Raw genomic sequence first — 18,633 nt, 5'->3', positions numbered from 1 at the left:
GAATTCAGTGACACATAATGAAAGGAACCTATATACACTGCTCAAAAAAATTAAGGGAACACCTAAACAACACAATGTAACTCCAAGTCAATCACACTTCTGTGAAATCAAACTGCCCACTTAGGAAGCAACACTGATTGACAATAAATTTCACATGCTGTTGTGCAAATGGAATAGACAAAAGGTGGAAATTATAGGCAATTAGCAAGACACCCCCAATAAAGGAGTGATTCTGCAGGTGGTGACCACAGACCACTTCTCAGTTCCTATGCTTCCTGGCTGATGTTTTGGTCACTTTTGAATGCTGGCGGTGCTCTCACTCAAGTGGTAGCATGAGACGGAGTCTACAACCCACACAAGTGGCTCAGGTAGTGCAGCTCATCCAGGATGGCACATCAATGCGAGCTGTGGCAAGAAGGTTTGCTGTGTCTGTCAGCGTAGTGTCCAGAGCATGGAGGCGCTACCAGGAGACAGGCCAGTACATCAGGAGACGTGGAGGAGGCCGTAGGAGGGCAACAACCCAACAACCCCATTCGTTGCATTTATATCTGCAACGTTCGAATACTGAATGTGGGCCTGGGCATTTGGGATAATTGTTTTTAAATTTGTACTTTTATTCAATGTTCTAGGATATTTCCTTTTCAAGCATTTTCTTTGAAACATATTAGTAGCAATAGGAATGTTCTTGTTTTGCTGGGAACCATATTCTGCGGACACTTGAATGGCGAGCTGGTCTCTGGCATCACTCATAGAGCTCTCTCTTATCTTCTCTTGGTCTGTTATCCCTTATCCTACAATTCCTGCTTTTGACCCATGACCCCTTTATGCCCTGTGGCTTTTTGTCATCAAACCGTTGGTCCTATTCCAAATGCTCTGTGTTGCCCCACCCGCGTGCACCTTGGCCACCCCTCTACGTGCCATACTGCCTCGCCCCCTTCCCTCCTCAGCCTGAACCCGAGCAGCCCCCTGCAGCGGAGGAGCCCAAGCAGAACGACAAAGAGTCCCAGGAGGCCAAGGCCGGCTGGGAGGAAGACAAGCCTGCAGCCAACCAGGGTGGCTGGGGCGATGATGAGACTGGGGCCGCCCCGAGCTGGGATACTGAAGGGACACCGCAGGCTTCTCAGGCAGGCTGGGACCAGGATGTGACCCAGACTGGGCATTCTCAGGGTGACTGGGGCGATAACAGGGCCCAGGTAGGGGAAGAGGCTGCAGATGCTGCCACTGATGGACAGGCAGGCTGGGTTGATGCGGGTGCCCAGGCTGGGTGGGCAGAGGAGCCAACTGCAGACGGGCAGGTGGGCTGGGCGGACTCTGGGCAGACTGGCTGGGCTGACTCAGAGCAGAGCGTGAGTAGGCGGGGAACGAGGAAGTACCGTAGGGGAGTGTAGATGTGCTATAGGTAGCGCTGGTAGATGGACAGGAGGTTCATTACAGTAGTGATGGGAGACCAAGGCTTCAAAAACACGATGGACAGCTGGGTGTTGATCGTTGACTGGGACAAACAAACACCCTGTGAGTACCCCATCTGACAGAAGGTTGATCAAGTTTCAGTCTCCCATCTTTAGGATCCGTAGATAAATGGCATGGCTGTTGTGGCGGTCTGATGGTGGCACATGTTGACAGATTGTGCCCAGGGAGAGAGTCTTTGTGCCTGTGTGTATGTATTCCTGTGAAGTCTTCATACCTGTATGTGTATGCTGATCTCTGTGGGGTGGGAGGGATACATGTCCATTGGGAATTCTCACCTCCCCTTTCGCTCCCTTCCAGACTGACACTGCTGTGGCGGCCGCTGCAGGGGCTGCAACCGTAAGTACTGGAGAAAATAGGCCATTCATATGCAGAACAAACATTGGGTCCCTGGCATATCATTCCCTCTACAGTGTGATGTAACCATTGTAGAATTGATTGACCACTTAATACATTTCTCAGTATCAAATGAAGCCTGTTCTCTGCTTATTTCTGATTCCAGACTGCGGTGACCAATGGGTCTTCTGAGGTGCTGCCGGCTGGAGTCATTTACAAGGTAAGCCCTTCGCTTTTCTTGTTTCTAGAGGACCATAGAGACAGCTACTTAAAGGGGGTTGTTTGCACACCTAGTTCCAGGTTCATGGAGGAAGAAAACTCCAGCACACTAGTATTTTTCAATATTCTGCCAACAATGGATCTTGGTTGTTGCGGTCAGTATATCTTAAATCAGGTAGCAATATCGCTGTGTGTGATGTTATAAAAAAAAAATCAGGTCAAAGCCATGCATGACTACGCTGCCACCGATGGAGACGAGCTGGAGATGAAAGCAGGAGATGTTGTGCTGGTCCTGGCCTGGGAGAATCCTGATGAGCAGGTCAGTAGCCTGCTGCATTCTACCCCAATTGACAACTATAACATGTTTTCACACGATTGGGTTACATCCTCTGATAACCATGCTGTTTGTGTGTGTGCAGGATGACGGCTGGCTCATGGGCGTGAAGGAATCTCATTGGCTGGAGAACAAAGACCTCTTGGCAAAAGGAGTCTTCCCTGAAAACTTTACCCAGAAGTTGTGAGCCGGACGTCCCATCCAACCTGCACTCCCCCTTCCCCTCTCATCCCTTTTCCGTCCTTTGGGACATCTGCCAGGATAGAAACAAACCAAAACCACAATCTCAATCCTTGACCCATGTATCAAATGTGCTGGTATATTTTAGCAGATTCGCACGATTATTGTTTTGACTTGTTACATTTGACTACGTAATGTATGTGTTTTTGCTAATGCTAATGTGGTCAGTAATGTATTTATGCTAAGCTAATGTGGCCAGTAGAAACAAAGAGTATGCTAGTTTCAATGAAAAAGTAATGGATGTCAGACTGCTTGAACACCTTTTGACATGTCATGTAAAAAAAACATTAAGAGTTGCATGATCATTTTACTGTAGTCATTGACTTTGTAACAACATCACACTCCTAGACAGAGATTGGGACTGCTCTGGTATCAGTCCTTCAGTTCTGACTGTGATGAGACGAAAAATGTACTGGTACTGGATCAGAACCTTGGGGCACACCACACCAGATTAAAGCAATGTGACCTGGGTCATGTTCGGAAGGGTACTCTACAGCAAAACGTTTTGCAATGGAAAAACTAAAAATCTCTGTTCTTATTGGACATTTCAGGTAGTATACCTCCACATTTACCCTACTGGCTCTGTTGTCGTTAACTCTTAAGTCTATACTTTGTCTGTATCAAACTTTAAGTCACTATTATTCTATTTTAAAAGACTCCGTAGCTGTTCTGAAACCATGTGATCTTATATCTGTGACCCGTTTAATGTACCATTTGCCCCTGAGAAGTGGGCTCCCTAGGCTGTTGCTCTGCTAAGATTAATGTTTTATCTATTGTACTGTCCCTCTCGCCACCTTTGTATTGTACTGTCCCTCTCTCCTAAGCAGTAGTTGAAGGGAAATAAAGGAAACCCAGCCTTTGCTCTCTCCCTTAGAGAGAAATCTCTCAGAGATTGGGTCAGTGGTCAGGAGTCAGGACACACATCAGAAACAGGCTCCCTAGATCTGTGTATTTTTCTATCAATCCCTCTCCTGTGAAAGAGATTCCTGGGACATGTGTTAGGGAATGGTGTGCAGAAGCCCTGCAGGGTTGCAACCATATACATGGAATCAATAGAAAGGGCTTTGAAGTTGAAACCTCTAGCCCTGGCAATTTGACTGGTAAACTCATGTGTGCAATGGCTGCCAGTCCACCCACTATGCCATCATTGACTTGAATGAGGAAGCCTGTTCTATGGATTCTATTTCTATGGTTGCGACAACTTTTGTGAAACACTGGATAACTAAAGCAAGAGCATAATATGCTCTCAACTCTGTGGTATTGGTTTCATTAGAACCTCAGGTTATGGCCTGGCTCTGAGTGGAGTGAAGCCTGTCGATAATGGCTCAATCATAAAATCTACACCTAGCTGTCTGTATTAGAATATGTTGATAAGGGCTAGAGGTGAGGGGTAATTAACAAACAGCATGTTCAGAAGAGTTTTATAACTGTGGTTAATGTTCTGATCAAAAGTAAGGCAACTATTTATGGGTGTCATACAATTTCTATGTAACAATCCATACAAGTATTCAAAGAGCCCTGAAACAAATCATCTCAATGTCCATTGTGTCCTGCTGAAAACCAAAGTTAAACTCAGTCAAATTAAGCCTATGGGATGTACTGTGTTCAAATCCTAGATGTAGCTGAAAATCAACACCTGTGTGAACACACTGTGACTGTATGTTAAAAATATCTCTCAGTGGAAAGTGATCAAGCCTGTAACCGACAGTCTTCTTTACAACATTAAAGATGGGTTCAACACCAGACACTGTGGCCTTCATTGTTTCACCTGCTTTACACCTGGGGGTTAGAACACCTCTGCATGCAGGCCTGTATGGTGATAGCCTAAACAACATTTTCACACCCTACTGATCACACATCAGAAGACCAATCAGACAGCTGCCCCTTACTCGGGGACTACACCCACATAGTAGTGGTCTGTGCTACTTTATTATAACACCAGGTGGCAGTGTGACTTGCCAGGCCTTTACGGCAAAGCACTGTAATGGCGGCCAATAGCAGGACTTGCTTAGTCACATTCCTCTCATGACATCATTGCTGCTTCTGTGGTGAATATACAGTATGCTCTGTTAGCAGGTGCATGCGATGGAGATGCTTCCAGGACTCAGACTGGCTCCCCTTTCAAGCCATGCCTCAAACAATCACTACGGATTCAGTGACATAAATACATATTTCTTAACTCCCAAATAAGTATAGGTATATTCATAAGTATAGGTAAGTTCATAAGTATAGGTATATTCATAAGTATAGGTATATTCATAAGTATAGGTAAGTTCATAAGTATAGGTATATTAAAGTATTTTCATCCCCATGAATTCATTCATTTATCATATGAAATGGATAAACAAGTCAAATGTTTTAAAACTTGATAATTTTGTAAACAAACTAATTATAAATGATTCCTTGTGCCAATGAAGGAGTCTGAGTTAGAAGGTCACCTTGGTGTAGCCGTTACCTATGGTGCCGTTGTTACCATAGGATACAGTCAACGAAGCGTGAAACACAACAGAACCCTGCCAGGCCACAGGGACAAGGGGAGGGAGTGAGGGCGGGGAAGGCAGCGCCTTTGAATAACAAATGGCTCAAACAGCAGGGGCTATGGGGGAAGGGATCAACCATCTTAAAGTGACTAATTCCTAAATTCCTTCGTTAACAGACCCATGGTACTGCCACTAACATAGTATGTGTATTTTCTAAATATTTGTTGTGGTACAGGTTGTTTAGGGATTAAGTTACAGTCCCCTTAGGAACCTTTTGTCCTACGTAAGGTGGGGCTGGTCGGTCGGTTGGTCAGAGTTACACATTATCATCCTGGGTAGATGGGGAGGAGTTATTGATGTGCTGCAGGGCTTGTATGCAGTGTCTCCTCTCGAGCTGAATGATTGGCTTTCCTCTTCCCAGCCCAGAACTCCTATCGACCAAACACATTTAACCCCTTTGTTACCAACAACAAAGCTTGTTACCAAGGTGTTCGCTAATCCTATAAATACAGACGAGCCGCCACCAGGACACACGAGCGAGATTTCTGTCGCAGATCCTTAACGTCGGCCTGAAGAAACTGCAACAATGGTAAGCATCTGAATATTATGTCTCCTGCTCCCTTCATGCAGCACTCCCATCTTTTGTTTCTTCACTACGCCTCGTCTCTTAAAACAGATCTGCTTCTTGTTTCATTGCCTTGATAGATCAAATATATATGGTTAGAAATAGAATTGTATTGGCAATATTGATACTGATAATGTTACTGAGCAAATGTAGAGACGCTTAGCTGTAACATTAGAAATTGTATTTAATTGTTTGACCTAAATCCTCCCAAAAACCGTAACCTGAAGTTGTGAACATTTTATTATGTCTAATGGTTTCAATTCTGTCCTTTCTCTGCAGCGTGAATGCATCTCTGTCCACGTCGGCCAGGCAGGTGTCCAGATGGGCAATGCATGCTGGGAACTGTACTGCCTGGAACATGGGATCCAGCCTGATGGACAGATGCCCAGTGATAAGACTATCGGTGGGGGAGATGACTCCTTCAACACCTTCTTCAGTGAGACTGGGGCTGGTAAACATGTTCCTCGTGCAGTCTTTGTGGACCTGGAGCCAACCGTCATCGGTAAGTTGACATACAATTTACCTACTGACGTTCCAATCTCCATATTTTTATAGGTTAAAGCTACAGATATTAAATGTCAATGCCCCATGTCCACAGACGAGGTCCGCACAGGTACCTACCGCCAGCTGTTCCACCCTGAGCAGCTGATCACAGGCAAGGAGGACGCTGCCAACAACTATGCCCGTGGTCACTACACCATTGGCAAGGAGATCATCGACCTGGTACTCGACCGGACGCGCAAACTGGTAAGACCCAACCTAGTCATCTTTCTAGGTGGATGTACCTTCCATCTTTGATAGAAATACATACGGTTTGTAAAGCATTCCTCCCTGTTTCTTTCAGGTAAGAAAGAACTGGTAAGACTCATACCATTTTAAAGCAAGGCCTTGTGTTGACACCAAATGTGGAAATACTAATAAATACTAGTAGAGTGGATCAATATCAATACTTCTATATGATATCAATAATGTTTGATATCGATGTGAGCAAGGCCTATCGTGATATCGGTTTATACTTAAGCAATAAGGCCCAAGGGGGTGTGGTATATAGCCAATATACCACGACTAAGAGCTGTTCTTCTGCAAGACGCAACGCGGAGTGCCTGGACACAGCCCTTAGCCGTGGTATATTGGCCATATATCACAAACCCCCCAAGGTGCCTTATTGCTATTGTAAACTGATTACCAACGTAATTAGAGCAGTAAAAATATTTTTTTGTCATACCCCTGGTATACGGTCTGATATACTACGTCTGTCAGCCAATCAGCATTCAGGGCTCGAACCACCCAGTTTATAATTGCTGTTAACCTAGATTATTATGTAAAAAGGCATCCATGACTGTTGCTGCAGACAGAAAACCCGCTCACAGGTTCAACTTAGCTGGAGTGCGTCTGAGTATGCTATTTGAGAACTTTCTCTGTTGTAAAACATCCCACGTATAAATACGGTAATGTTGAGGGTAAAACATAATTTTTTAGCAAAATAGTGTTTTTTAAAAACAAGTGCAAACTTCATGGCGCAGGCCATTCAAAGAGTTGGTTTGATGGTGCCCTCTGATGTCCTCCCCCCGTGCTTGCGGGAACAATAGAGAACAAACGAGGAAAGCACCACCACCCCACTTGTGCCATGTCATGAGGATACCTGGACCACCTATTGAGATGTGCCTTTTGTTAAAGGTGCAATATTCAGAAATCGCTCTGTCATTTCCTGGTTGCAAAGATAATAGTTTGCCTATTATCAGTTTATGTGACAATCACTGTACCATCTAAACCGCTATGAAATACATTTTCAATAACCAGCTGTTTGAAGCTGTTTTTCAAAACCGTAAAAGACGCAAAAACTAAAACTTAACAATCGGAAGCATAGAAATAGCGCACATAGAACAGATCTACCGCTTCTTAGTCTGGCCTTCAATGAGAATGACAGGCAGGTAGCCTAGTGGTTAGAGCGTTGGACTTGTAACTGAAAGGTTGCAAGATCGAATCCCCGAGCTGACAAGGTAAAATCAGCCCCTGAACAAGGCAGTTAACCCACTAGGCCGTCATTGAAAATAAGAATTTGTTCTTAACTGACTTGCCTAGTTAAATAAAAGTAAAATAAAAAACATTTGTATATGAATTTAGTCGGGTCGCCCAAAAAGTGACATTTTGCAGCTTTAATTCAATCATGTAATAAGTGGGGTGGAGAGGAGACTTCAACAGGCTGCCCATTGTATTCAAACTGGTTGTGTAGGTTGATTAGGCCCCATGGACATTCACACCTGGCCCAATAGGCAACCAGCGAGCAGTTGTCTGAACTTCACAAAGCCGTGGAAATGTATTCCACACAGTTGCAATGTTATTCAGTCAAACTAATATGATATCGGTTCGAAAAAGTTAAACTGATGTGGATATTGATTTTCACTAATAAATACATTTCTTACATTTCTACCTTCTGGTTCTTTCAGGCTGACCAGTGCACTGGTCTCCAGGGCTTCCTGATCTTCCACAGCTTTGGAGGAGGCACCGGCTCTGGGTTCACCTCCCTGCTGATGGAACGTCTCTCTGTCGACTATGGGAAGAAGTCCAAGCTTGAGTTTGCCATCTATCCAGCTCCCCAGGTGTCCACTGCTGTGGTGGAGCCTTACAACTCCATCCTGACCACCCACACCACCCTGGAGCACTCGGACTGTGCCTTCATGGTGGACAATGAGGCCATCTATGATATCTGCCGCAGGAACCTGGACATTGAGCGCCCCACCTACACTAACCTCAACAGGCTGATTGGTCAGATCGTCTCCTCCATCACCGCCTCCCTGCGCTTTGATGGGGCCCTTAATGTGGACCTGACAGAGTTCCAGACCAACTTGGTGCCCTACCCCCGTATACACTTCCCTCTGGCCACCTATGCTCCAGTCATCTCTGCTGAGAAGGCCTATCACGAGATGCTATCAGTGGCTGAGATCACCAACGCCTGCTTTGAGCCAGCCAATCAGATGGTGAAATGTGACCCACGTCACGGCAAGTACATGGCCTGCTGCCTGCTCTACCGTGGTGACGTTGTGCCCAAAGATGTCAACTCTGCCATCGCCACCATCAAGACCAAGCGCACCATCCAGTTTGTGGACTGGTGTCCCACTGGCTTCAAGGTCGGTATCAACTACCAGCCACCCACAGTGGTCCCTGGAGGAGATCTGGCCAAGGTCCAGAGAGCTGTGTGCATGCTGAGCAACACCACAGCCATCGCTGAGGCCTGGGCAAGGCTTGACCACAAGTTTGACCTGATGTACGCAAAGAGAGCCTTTGTGCACTGGTATGTGGGAGAGGGCATGGAGGAGGGAGAGTTCTCAGAGGCCAGAGAAGACATGGCAGCCCTGGAGAAAGATTATGAAGAGGTGGGTACTGACAGTGTAGGGGACGAGGGGGAGGAGGAGGGAGAGGAATATTAAAAAGTAGTCAACTGGTACCGAACAACATCTGAAGAACAGGGAATGAAGAGGAGGATGTGGGGGAGGAAGAGTAGGATGTTAAGATCTATAGTCTCAGCTTTACAACATGAATGTTGAAACTACACGAGTCTATGATTGTCAGCCAGACACAGTTTTGACCAAATTGAGAATAGTAACAATCATTTTTAACCATCTATTTCTTTGGATATGAATCCTTTCTGTGAAAAAATAAAGCATTAATTGTCAACGCCCAAAATATTTCTTTGTGTCATGCTTGCTCAAAACCAATTTTTCTGTAATGTCAATATATAAACCCTCTACCCTGTCTCATTCCACAGCTGTTGTTGTGGTAAGAGGTTCTGCCTTGAGGGAAGTCAGTCATACTGTATCACACAATGATCTATTTGAGGAGGTAGTGCACCATCAACCGCCACACACTGGCGTTAATGGTGTCCTCTGTCTTTCCTGAACTTCGGCTAAACTTCTCCATCCCGTCCTGCTCCAGCTGTGGGAGAGTTTTTGGTTAAGGCTGTTGAGTACTGTAAACACACCACTTTTGGTGATACGTAGTCAGCTCACACTGAAGCCATCCAACTCTCAGGTCTCTATTTCTTATGAAACAAAGCGCCAAGCTCAGCTGACACACAGCTGTAAAACACTGACTCCTGAGAAGAAAAAAATGATTGGTAACTAAGACAACCAAATGAGAACTACAGTATCTCCTTAGATACTCATTGATGAAAAGTCAGCTGTGGCTACAGTATCTGTGGTTATACATTGCCCAACACTTGCTTACATCCAGTGTATTTAACAGCTAACAAAACCTTAGTGGTAGAACCATAATCATTTTCACCACACTCAAAAGTAAAACAAATACTGCTGCGGTAATGCCTTAGAGCTGTGAATTTGACAGCATGAATTGTAAAACTACACAATATTGATGGCAAGAATAAACAATTGTTGATATATAATATGCTCTTTTAATAGACAAGCATTTTTATAAATATTACATATAGTTAGCCGATCCTTTGAAAGGAAAGACTGCTTCCCTGGCAAACAATGAAGACTTCTGACCACACACACACACCAGATAAACTAAGAACAAAAGCACTTGGTTTCAAAAAGAACAACTTGTGTGAAGCCAGCTGTTCACATTCTGTTATAGACAATAGGACTATAGACAGAGCTCTCAAATGACACCTGCTTTACGGAAGACAGACGCTGAGGTTTTCCCTAGGCGCCCGCTCACCTGAGGACATTTGCATTGTAAATGAATCTCTACTACTATGGTGACCATAATGATCTCCTGTAACAACAGCCTATTCAGGTCACCATGGGGAGGTATCCATTTTCTTTCCTCGGGGCAACGGGACAACATGACCTTTACAAAATGGATCCTCTTTAGTTGGAAAGAGTTTGAGCAGTAAATGTGTACAGTGTCCTCTAAAGTAAATGAGTGAAAACCATTGAAACAGGATCACAAAATATCTTGAAACTGACTTTGTTCAGAGTGCAAAATACTTTTAAAAATAGTTATTTTTCTTCATATAACTTAACAGGTTACATTTTACTTGTGAAATGTAACTACTATATGAGAGGGGCAAGGCAAATAAATGTAATACATATGGGTCTTATTTCACAAATACTGGACAGGTCAAGGTTACTGTTCACCCATCCTAGACTCAGGGTAGCAATTAATATTATTTGTCTTTGTCCCTGTTTCAGTTAAGAATCAAATATTGTATCAGCTTATCCGAGTTCTCCAGTTACTACAACAATGCACCGTTGTTGCCTAGCAATCCGGCACAGTTAAAAAGTTGCTCCGTGAGCCTTTACATGACAATATAAAAGATTCCCGAGTAGGCAACTGCTTCAAGAGTCTGAAACATGGTGAGAGCGTTTTCTAAAATTGAATGTACGCTTGCAATTTAAAAAGTTAAAATATTTAAAAGACAAATATTAATTTTGTAAAAGATTATGATTTTAGTAATATTTTCATGATACGTTTGTCATCATAGAGGCAATTAACTATAGACTTATCTTTTTTTTTTTAACTCACCAGGCCATAGCAACCTTTATTTGAAATAATTCAATCAAGAAACAGAAACGAGTTTCTCAAATTAGTGTAGCAAGAGTTCAGCTGTTTCCACCACAGCTTGTCTCAAAAAAATCATCTTCTGCATGTGACTTGAGTGATTCCTTTCTCTCTCTCCAGGGTGAATGTATCTCTGTCCACATTGGCCAAGCTGGGGCTCCAATTGGAAATGTATGCTTGGAGCTCTATTGCCTAGAGCATGGGATCCAGCTGGATGGACAGATGCCCCGTGCGGGGGGGGGGGGATGACTCCTTCAACACCTTCTTCAGTGAGACTGGGGCTGGCAAACATGTTCCCCGTGCAGTCTTTGTAGACTTGCAGCCAACTGTCATTGGTAAACAGGAGGCTTTTATTAACAGCTGATGGAATTTGACAAAAAGCATACGTCAATAGTTTTATAAACGTATTGTTGTCTCCCAATAGATGAGGTACGCACAGGTATCCACCGCCAGCTGTTCCACCCTGAGCAGCTGATCACAGGCAAGGAGGATGTTGCCAACAACTATGCCTGTGGTCACTACACCACTGGTAAGGAGATCATCAAACTGGTACTCGATAGGACTGGTAAGACCCAACCTAGTCATCTTTCTAGGTGGATGTACCTTCTATCTTTGATATAAAAAATATATGATTTGTGACACATTCCTCCGTGGTTCTTTCAGGCTGACAAAGGCACTGGGCACTGGGCTCCAGGGCTCCGGTTTGGGTTCACCTCCCTGCTGATGGAACGTCTCTGTCAACTATGGGAAGAAGTCCAAGCTTGAATTTGCTATTTATCCTGCTCCCGAAGTTTCTACTGCTGTGGTGGATCTGACAGAGTTCCAGACCAACTTGGTGCCCTATCCACTTCCCTCTGGCTACCTATGCTCCAGTCATCTCCGCTGAAAAGGCCCATCACGAGATGCTATCAGTGGCTGACATCACCAACGCCTGCTTTGAGCCAGCCAATCAGATGGTGAAATGTGACCCACGTCACAGCAAGTACATGGCCTGCTGCCTGCTCTACCATGGTGATGTTGTGCCCAAAACTCTGCCATCGCCACAATCAAGACCAAGCGCACCATCCAGTTTGTGGACTGGTGTCCCACTGGCTTCAAGGTCGGTATCAACTACCAGCCACCCACAGTGGTCCCTGGAGGAGATCTGGCCAAGGTCCAGAGAGCTGTGTGCATGCTGAGCAACACCAGCTTGATAGCTTGCAAATGTGCAAACAATCCATTCAGGACCGCATCTCTCTCCCCTTCATAATTTGCATGTTTTGAATTGCACAAGCCATGTCTTCAATAAAACACCATTGTCTTACAGTGTGAATGATAATCAGCATTGTTCTCCATTCACTCATCACCATATGAATGCGACTTGTATTAAAAAAGTAGGGCTACTCTTACACTAGGCTAGAAATCCAGAGGCTGACGATCAATCAAACAGAGACTATTCATCACAGCCCTATACTACAAAATTCTTCACCATGAGTGGCTTCAATAAGTTACTAAAACAACATTAACGGTCATTCAATAAATTCTCGCAAACTAGGTAGGGAAGCTACAAACGGTATTTTACATTTCATTTTTCGATCTTGTGTAGTTCTAAAATTGACTAAAAATAGTATTTAAAGTTCAATGAAATACCTCATCCACCCACAACATTTATTAACAAGTTACACCTCACATCAAAGTTTGATCAAAATCTAGTCAAATACACTGAGTGTACAAAACATTAGGAACACCTGCTCTTTCCATGACAGACTGACCAGGTGAATCCAGGTGAACGCTATGATCCCTTATTGGGGTCACCTGTTAAATCCACTTCAAATCAGTGTAGATGAAGGGCAGGAGACAGGCTAAAGAAGGATTTTTAAGCCTTGAGACAATTGAAACATGGATTGTGTATGTGTCATTTAGAGGGTGAATGGGCAAGACAAAATATTTAAGTGCCTTTGAGCGGGGTATGGTAGTAGGTGCCAGGCGCACCGGTTTGTGTGTGTCAAGAACTGCAAATCTGCTGGGTTTTTCATGCTCAACAGTTTCCCGTGTGTATCAAGAATGGTCCACCACCCAAAGGACATTCAGCCAACTTGACACAACTGTGGGAAACATTGGAGTCAACATGGGCCAGCATCCCTGTGGAACACTTGACACCTTGTAGAGTCCATGCCCCGACAAATTGAGGCTGTTCTGAATGAAAAATGGGGTGCACCACAATATTAGGAAGGTGTTCCTAATGTTTTGTACAATCAGTGCATGTGATTGAGTTGAAATGTAACTAGGCTCGTCTTCCAAATGTTTAGTTGGAGCCAAAAACAAATAGCTAATTCCATAGCAGTTCAGTCTTTGTAAAGCTGACCTACAATTGTGTTCTCTACAAAACTAGGTTAACAGGGTACTTAAAAAGGTGCCATCTCCAATATTTACTAGCATTTAAATTAATGATAAAGGCCTACACATCGATTCTTAAGAAAGTGTTACCAATATAACTTATAAATGCCCCTTGAGCATGATTGAAAAAATACATTTAGGATTGTGACAAATATTTCTTACTTTAAAAAGATTACTTTCGGTTTAGGTTACTTCTCAGCTCTTTTGTTCCCAGTAGCAGGTATTATATGCAAAGTTGCAAGCCCTTCCCGTGCTTTGAGTAGTTTCTTTCCCTTCCAGTAGAGCCAACTTCCATTCCCTGTTCTCTACATTTCATATTATATTAGTGATAGTGATTATGAAAGATATTAGTCATCTCACTATGTAACATCTGCTTGTCAACCTTTTTTTGCCCGAGGAGCATTCCTTTGGGTTATAGAGTCTTTTTGTGTGGAGTGTGGACTGTGCTTTGAAAGCAGAACTACAGCTCTGACTCTGTCCCTGAGAAAGATTAGCAGCTTGCCGAGGGACCGCCCCTTTTTTTGTGCTAACAGTCGCTCCCGCCAAGAGAAAATAATACAGCTTCCTGCACCCCCCACCCTCCACCAGACAGTATAAAACCCCCACCGTGGCCCCCTCCCCCATTACAGCCTTCATTCTCCGAATCCTCAACGTCGGCCGAAGGAAAGAAATCTGTCAAAATGGTGAGTGCTGAGTACTGCAGTTGATTCTGAAAAAAATAAATAACTACATTTTAGACAAAGTGAGAGAAATAAAAATGTCCTTGGAACATTTGTACATTTTACGTCAAATATATAGGGGTATATTTATTTCTAGTTTGTTAGTGTTTGATAACTATACACTATCATTGGCTAATGTTACAGTTTTTTTTATCTTATAGATAGCATTAAAAGCCACACTGCCGTTGTTGGATAGGCTGTGGGTTTGGGTGCAGTGGAGACGGACTCAGCACTGTGACGAAGGGGACTCAGAGCATGTGGGGCTGACGCCAGAGAACTGGCACAGTTTCCTCCACCAGCGGGAGGAAAGCACATTACAGTCAGAAGCACTTGCCTCAATTTGATGTAGAAATGAATTTTCAAGAACAATTATTCCATTTGTTTGGGTGGAGGGGTATTTACAAAATTGTTTACTTGACCATTTGTTTTGGCTAAATGCTATTTTTTTGTACTTTCATTCTTGAGTAATAACAGGGGAGGGGATTTTTGTATCTGGGTTGAGCAGTTATGACGGAAAAAAAAGTTTGAGTATGGTTCTAGAGGACACAATCAGATATCCTGTCTGTGCGTTACACAAAGCAGCGCGCTTTGGCACTGAGGGCTGAGTGGGGAGTGGCCTGCCGGGCTATGGATTTTTCCTCTGTAGCACTGGGAGTTCATAACTGCACTGCTGGTTTCATTGGAGAACGACTGCCCCCTCTCATTGAAGACAGGGTTAGTTCAAGACCGACCGCAGCACTACAGGCATTGTTAGAAGAAAACAGGATCCCCCCATTATAATGAATGGAACAAATTGCAATCATCATGGTCAATCTTCCTGTAAATAAATGTTTTTTTGGGAAGACAATCACGGTACCAATAATTGGGGTTCACACAGCTCAGTCACTGTGGGGCTGCAGTAATAGCCTGCATATGACTCAGCATTCAGCTGCCCAAAGCTTCACAGCCTACGGAGGAGCAACCCCACCCTTTAACCAGCTGTCGTTGGGGTAATATAAGATTTAAAGATGGGACAGGTGTTAGACACAGTAAAATTACTACTCTCACTATTGATTCATAATAATTTGCATCCTAACAAAAGGACTACTGATTTGCAGTTGGTAAGGATGGTGCTTGTTGCCAAGCAGCAATGACATTGAATCCCTGGCCTATGATCGATTCAGATATCTAGACTGGGACAGTGAGAGAGAGTATCATTGGAAACTGTGGGCTATATGCATGTGACCAGTCTGCAGCCAGGAATCTAAAACGGAAAACAAAGGAAAGGACCAGAAATAGAAGGCCCTACCTTCATCATGAATAGGATTCACAGATGTCAGGGCTGATTTCATTGTATGGATCATTTTTCAGATTTTCTTCCACAGCCAGTTCCATGAATAACACTTGCTCTTATTCATCCAACGGAGCTCTTCAGAGTTGGTGGAGGTGTAAGCGGTTTCTTGGCCACAAACAGTTTGGCCTGTACCTAGAGCCATTCATGAATTGTAGTGTCGACATGTGTCTTTTGTGTTTGATTGAATAACAGATAGGATATCCATGAGCATTCATCAGTTGAGGGATGACGTTTTCTTGACGTTGAGCTTCATGAAGGCCATAAGTTGACATCTCTGTTTCTCTGCAGCGTGAGTGTATTTCTATGCATGTCGGCCAGGCCGGAGCCCAGATGGGCAATGCATGCTGGGAATTGTACTGCCTTGAGCATGGGATCCAGCCTGATGGACAGATGCCCAGTGATAAGACAATCGGAGGGGGAGATGACTCGTTCAACACCTTCTTCAGTGAGACTGGGGCTGGCAAACACGTTCCTCGTGCAGTCTTTGTGGACCTGGAGCCAACAGTCATCGGTAATGAACCTATCCTCAAATCACAAAATGTAAAACATACCCAGTAATATATATATTTTTCTTTCTTTCTTTTTCGGACAGTATCTGTACTTTGATTCTAACTGGCTTTCATCCTGTCATTACACAGATGAAGTACGCACAGGTACCTACCGCCAGCTGTTCCACCCTGAGCAGCTGATCACAGGCAAGGAGGACGCTGCCAACAACTATGCCCGTGGTCACTACACCATTGGCAAGGAGATCATCGACCTGGTACTCGATAAGACTCGCAAACTGGTAAGATCCATTTCATTGCTAGGCCTTGTACTGAAACCAAAAGGTATACATTTCAATGAAGGGTAATAATTACATTTTCTTCCCTTTGTTTCTTTCAGGCTGACCAGTGCACTGGGCTCCAGGGCTTCCTGATCTTCCACAGCTTTGGAGGAGGCACCGGCTCTGGGTTCACCTCCCTGTTGATGGAACGTCTCTCTGTCGACTATGGGAAGAAGTCCAAGCTTGAATTTGCTGTTTACCCTGCTCCCCAAGTTTCTACGGCTGTGGTGGAGCCTTACAACTCCATCCTGACTACCCATACCACCCTTGAGCACTCGGACTGTGCCTTCATGGTGGACAATGAGGCCATCTATGATATCTGCCGCAGGAACCTCGACATTGAGCGCCCCACCTACACCAACCTCAACAGGCTGATTGGTCAGATCGTCTCCTCCATCACCGCCTCCCTGCGTTTCGATGGAGCTCTCAATGTGGACCTGACAGAGTTCCAGACCAACTTGGTGCCTTACCCCCGTATCCACTTCCCTCTGGCCACCTATGCTCCAGTCATCTCTGCTGAGAAGGCCTACCATGAGCAGCTGTCTGTTGCTGACATCACCAACGCCTGCTTTGAGCCAGCCAATCAGATGGTGAAATGTGACCCACGTCACGGCAAGTACATGGCCTGCTGCCTGCTCTACCGTGGTGACGTTGTGCCCAAAGATGTCAACTCTGCCATCGCCACCATCAAGACCAAGCGCACCATCCAGTTTGTGGACTGGTGTCCCACTGGCTTCAAGGTCGGTATCAACTACCAGCCACCCACAGTGGTCCCTGGAGGAGATCTGGCCAAGGTCCAGAGAGCTGTGTGTATGCTGAGCAACACCACAGCCATCGCTGAGGCCTGGGCCAGGCTTGACCACAAGTTTGACCTGATGTACGCCAAGAGAGCCTTTGTGCACTGGTATGTGGGAGAGGGCATGGAGGAGGGAGAGTTCTCAGAGGCCAGAGAAGACATGGCAGCCCTGGAGAAGGATTATGAAGAGGTGGGTACTGACAGCATCGGAGAAGAAGATGAAGAAGGAGAGGAGTACTAAAGGGTGTAGCTCCTGATCTGCTGATGTTCCATTAATATAGTCTACCAGTCCCGGATAGTGCAAGTAGTAAAAAAACAACAAAAAGGGTTTAACGGACTAATATTGGAAATCATTCCATAGAGTAAGCACATTCCACCCAGCTACAAGAAGAACCTTCCTGCCTCACATCAGCCATTTTAAATAAAATATGAAAATAAAATGAGTGTCTTGTGTTTATTGGATGAAATCTCTTGGTATGTCAACATGAAGTAGCAGATATATCTGACACGTTGAGCACAACGACAGCGTAATTTTGCTAAATAATATGCAGCATCATTTGGATGTGTGCAACAAAAGTTCTACATTCCCCTTCTGCTACCATTTCTGTCAAGCCGTCTACATATACAGTTTAAAGCATATGTTCAATAAATTCAACATATGCACAACACAGAAGGCACTGCAACTGCCTCTGCAACGCAATGCTGCAAGGCAAACGCAGTGTTCCATTGGAAATTAATGTACTTCTGGTGTACCAACCAATACAATGACGCTGTCGGTGCGATCGAGGCGTGAGATGATGTGTCAAGCTGAGAAAAAGATTCATCATACAACTGTAGGACATTTTAAAGTGAGCAGTTTCTAAAGTAGGTGGTAGGCCAAGCTATACGGAGCTGCAAAACTTACAAGTCAGACATTTAGAGAGGTTTACTGAACCAGATTTGATCAAACATTAACCCTCTCGCTCTCCGCAATCTCTCCAGATGTTTTCTGACCATACAACTGCTACTGCATCCTATAGTACAGATCCTGTACATCAAAATGCACTCAAGTTATAATACTGTATGCTGGAAATTTATGGAATTCACTTTCATTGGTAAACAATCTCCACTTTGAAAAACAACCCAATCCTCTTACTGAGCTCTTCACTGCCTTGCTAGCAATGAAGAGATTAAACATGCATTAGGGCCTAAATGTAAATAGCCTTTCCCTTCAATGGTTGATTGAAGTGATGGTTATCCTGCATCCTGTTGTTAAATCCCACTTTGTTAGACCCTCAAAGTCAAAATATTGCTGTCTACCAAACCCAGTATCAATAAGAGGACTTAAAGTATAGGCATATATAAGAGAAAACAATAACT

At 44.3% G+C, this 18,633-nt stretch overlaps 1 protein-coding gene and 1 long non-coding RNA gene across 4 annotated transcripts; both read left to right on the top strand.

The window, feature by feature from the left end:
- Window positions 1–449: 449 nt before the first annotated feature.
- On the top strand, window positions 450–4,338 carry LOC120043003. Its single transcript, XR_005476301.1, has 4 exons — window positions 450–1,806; window positions 1,970–2,023; window positions 2,240–2,341; window positions 2,442–4,338. It is a non-coding gene; the product is annotated as an uncharacterized LOC120043003 (long non-coding RNA).
- A 1,216-nt stretch (window positions 4,339–5,554) lies between these two features.
- LOC120043002 (tubulin alpha-1A chain-like) lies at window positions 5,555–17,714 on the top strand. Of its 3 annotated transcripts, XM_038987730.1 has the most exons (5): window positions 5,558–5,665; window positions 5,981–6,203; window positions 6,300–6,448; window positions 8,149–9,075; window positions 17,465–17,714. In XM_038987730.1, exons 1-5 carry the CDS (start codon window positions 5,663–5,665, stop codon window positions 17,513–17,515), a joined length of 1,353 nt encoding a protein of 450 aa, XP_038843658.1. In that variant the 5' UTR covers window positions 5,558–5,662; the 3' UTR covers window positions 17,516–17,714. The 3 variants fall into 3 exon arrangements, with proteins under 3 accessions (XP_038843656.1, XP_038843658.1, XP_038843657.1); XM_038987728.1 differs by lacking the exon at window positions 17,465–17,714 and having other exon boundaries at window positions 5,555–5,665; window positions 8,149–9,357; XM_038987729.1 differs by lacking the exons at window positions 5,558–5,665; window positions 5,981–6,203; window positions 6,300–6,448; window positions 8,149–9,075 and adding exons at window positions 14,179–14,283; window positions 15,941–16,163; window positions 16,291–16,439 and having other exon boundaries at window positions 16,538–17,714.
- The last annotated feature ends 919 nt before the right edge of the window (window positions 17,715–18,633 follow it).

The sequence above is a fragment of the Salvelinus namaycush genome, unplaced genomic scaffold, assembly GCF_016432855.1.
Source record: "Salvelinus namaycush isolate Seneca unplaced genomic scaffold, SaNama_1.0 Scaffold832, whole genome shotgun sequence".
In the NCBI taxonomy this organism is placed as follows: Eukaryota; Metazoa; Chordata; class Actinopteri; order Salmoniformes; family Salmonidae; genus Salvelinus; species Salvelinus namaycush.
The sequence above is the reverse complement of the archived record's forward strand: the minus strand, read 5'-3'. Positions and strand labels throughout refer to the sequence as shown.

Excerpts from the sequence above, each read along its gene's own strand:
- LOC120043002 (XM_038987728.1), top strand. Across the intron at positions 6,204-6,299 it reads CCTGGAGCCAACCGTCATCG|ACGAGGTCCGCACAGGTACC; the intron begins GTAAGTTGACAT and ends CCATGTCCACAG. Across the intron at positions 6,449-8,148 it reads TCGACCGGACGCGCAAACTG|GCTGACCAGTGCACTGGTCT; the intron begins GTAAGACCCAAC and ends TGGTTCTTTCAG.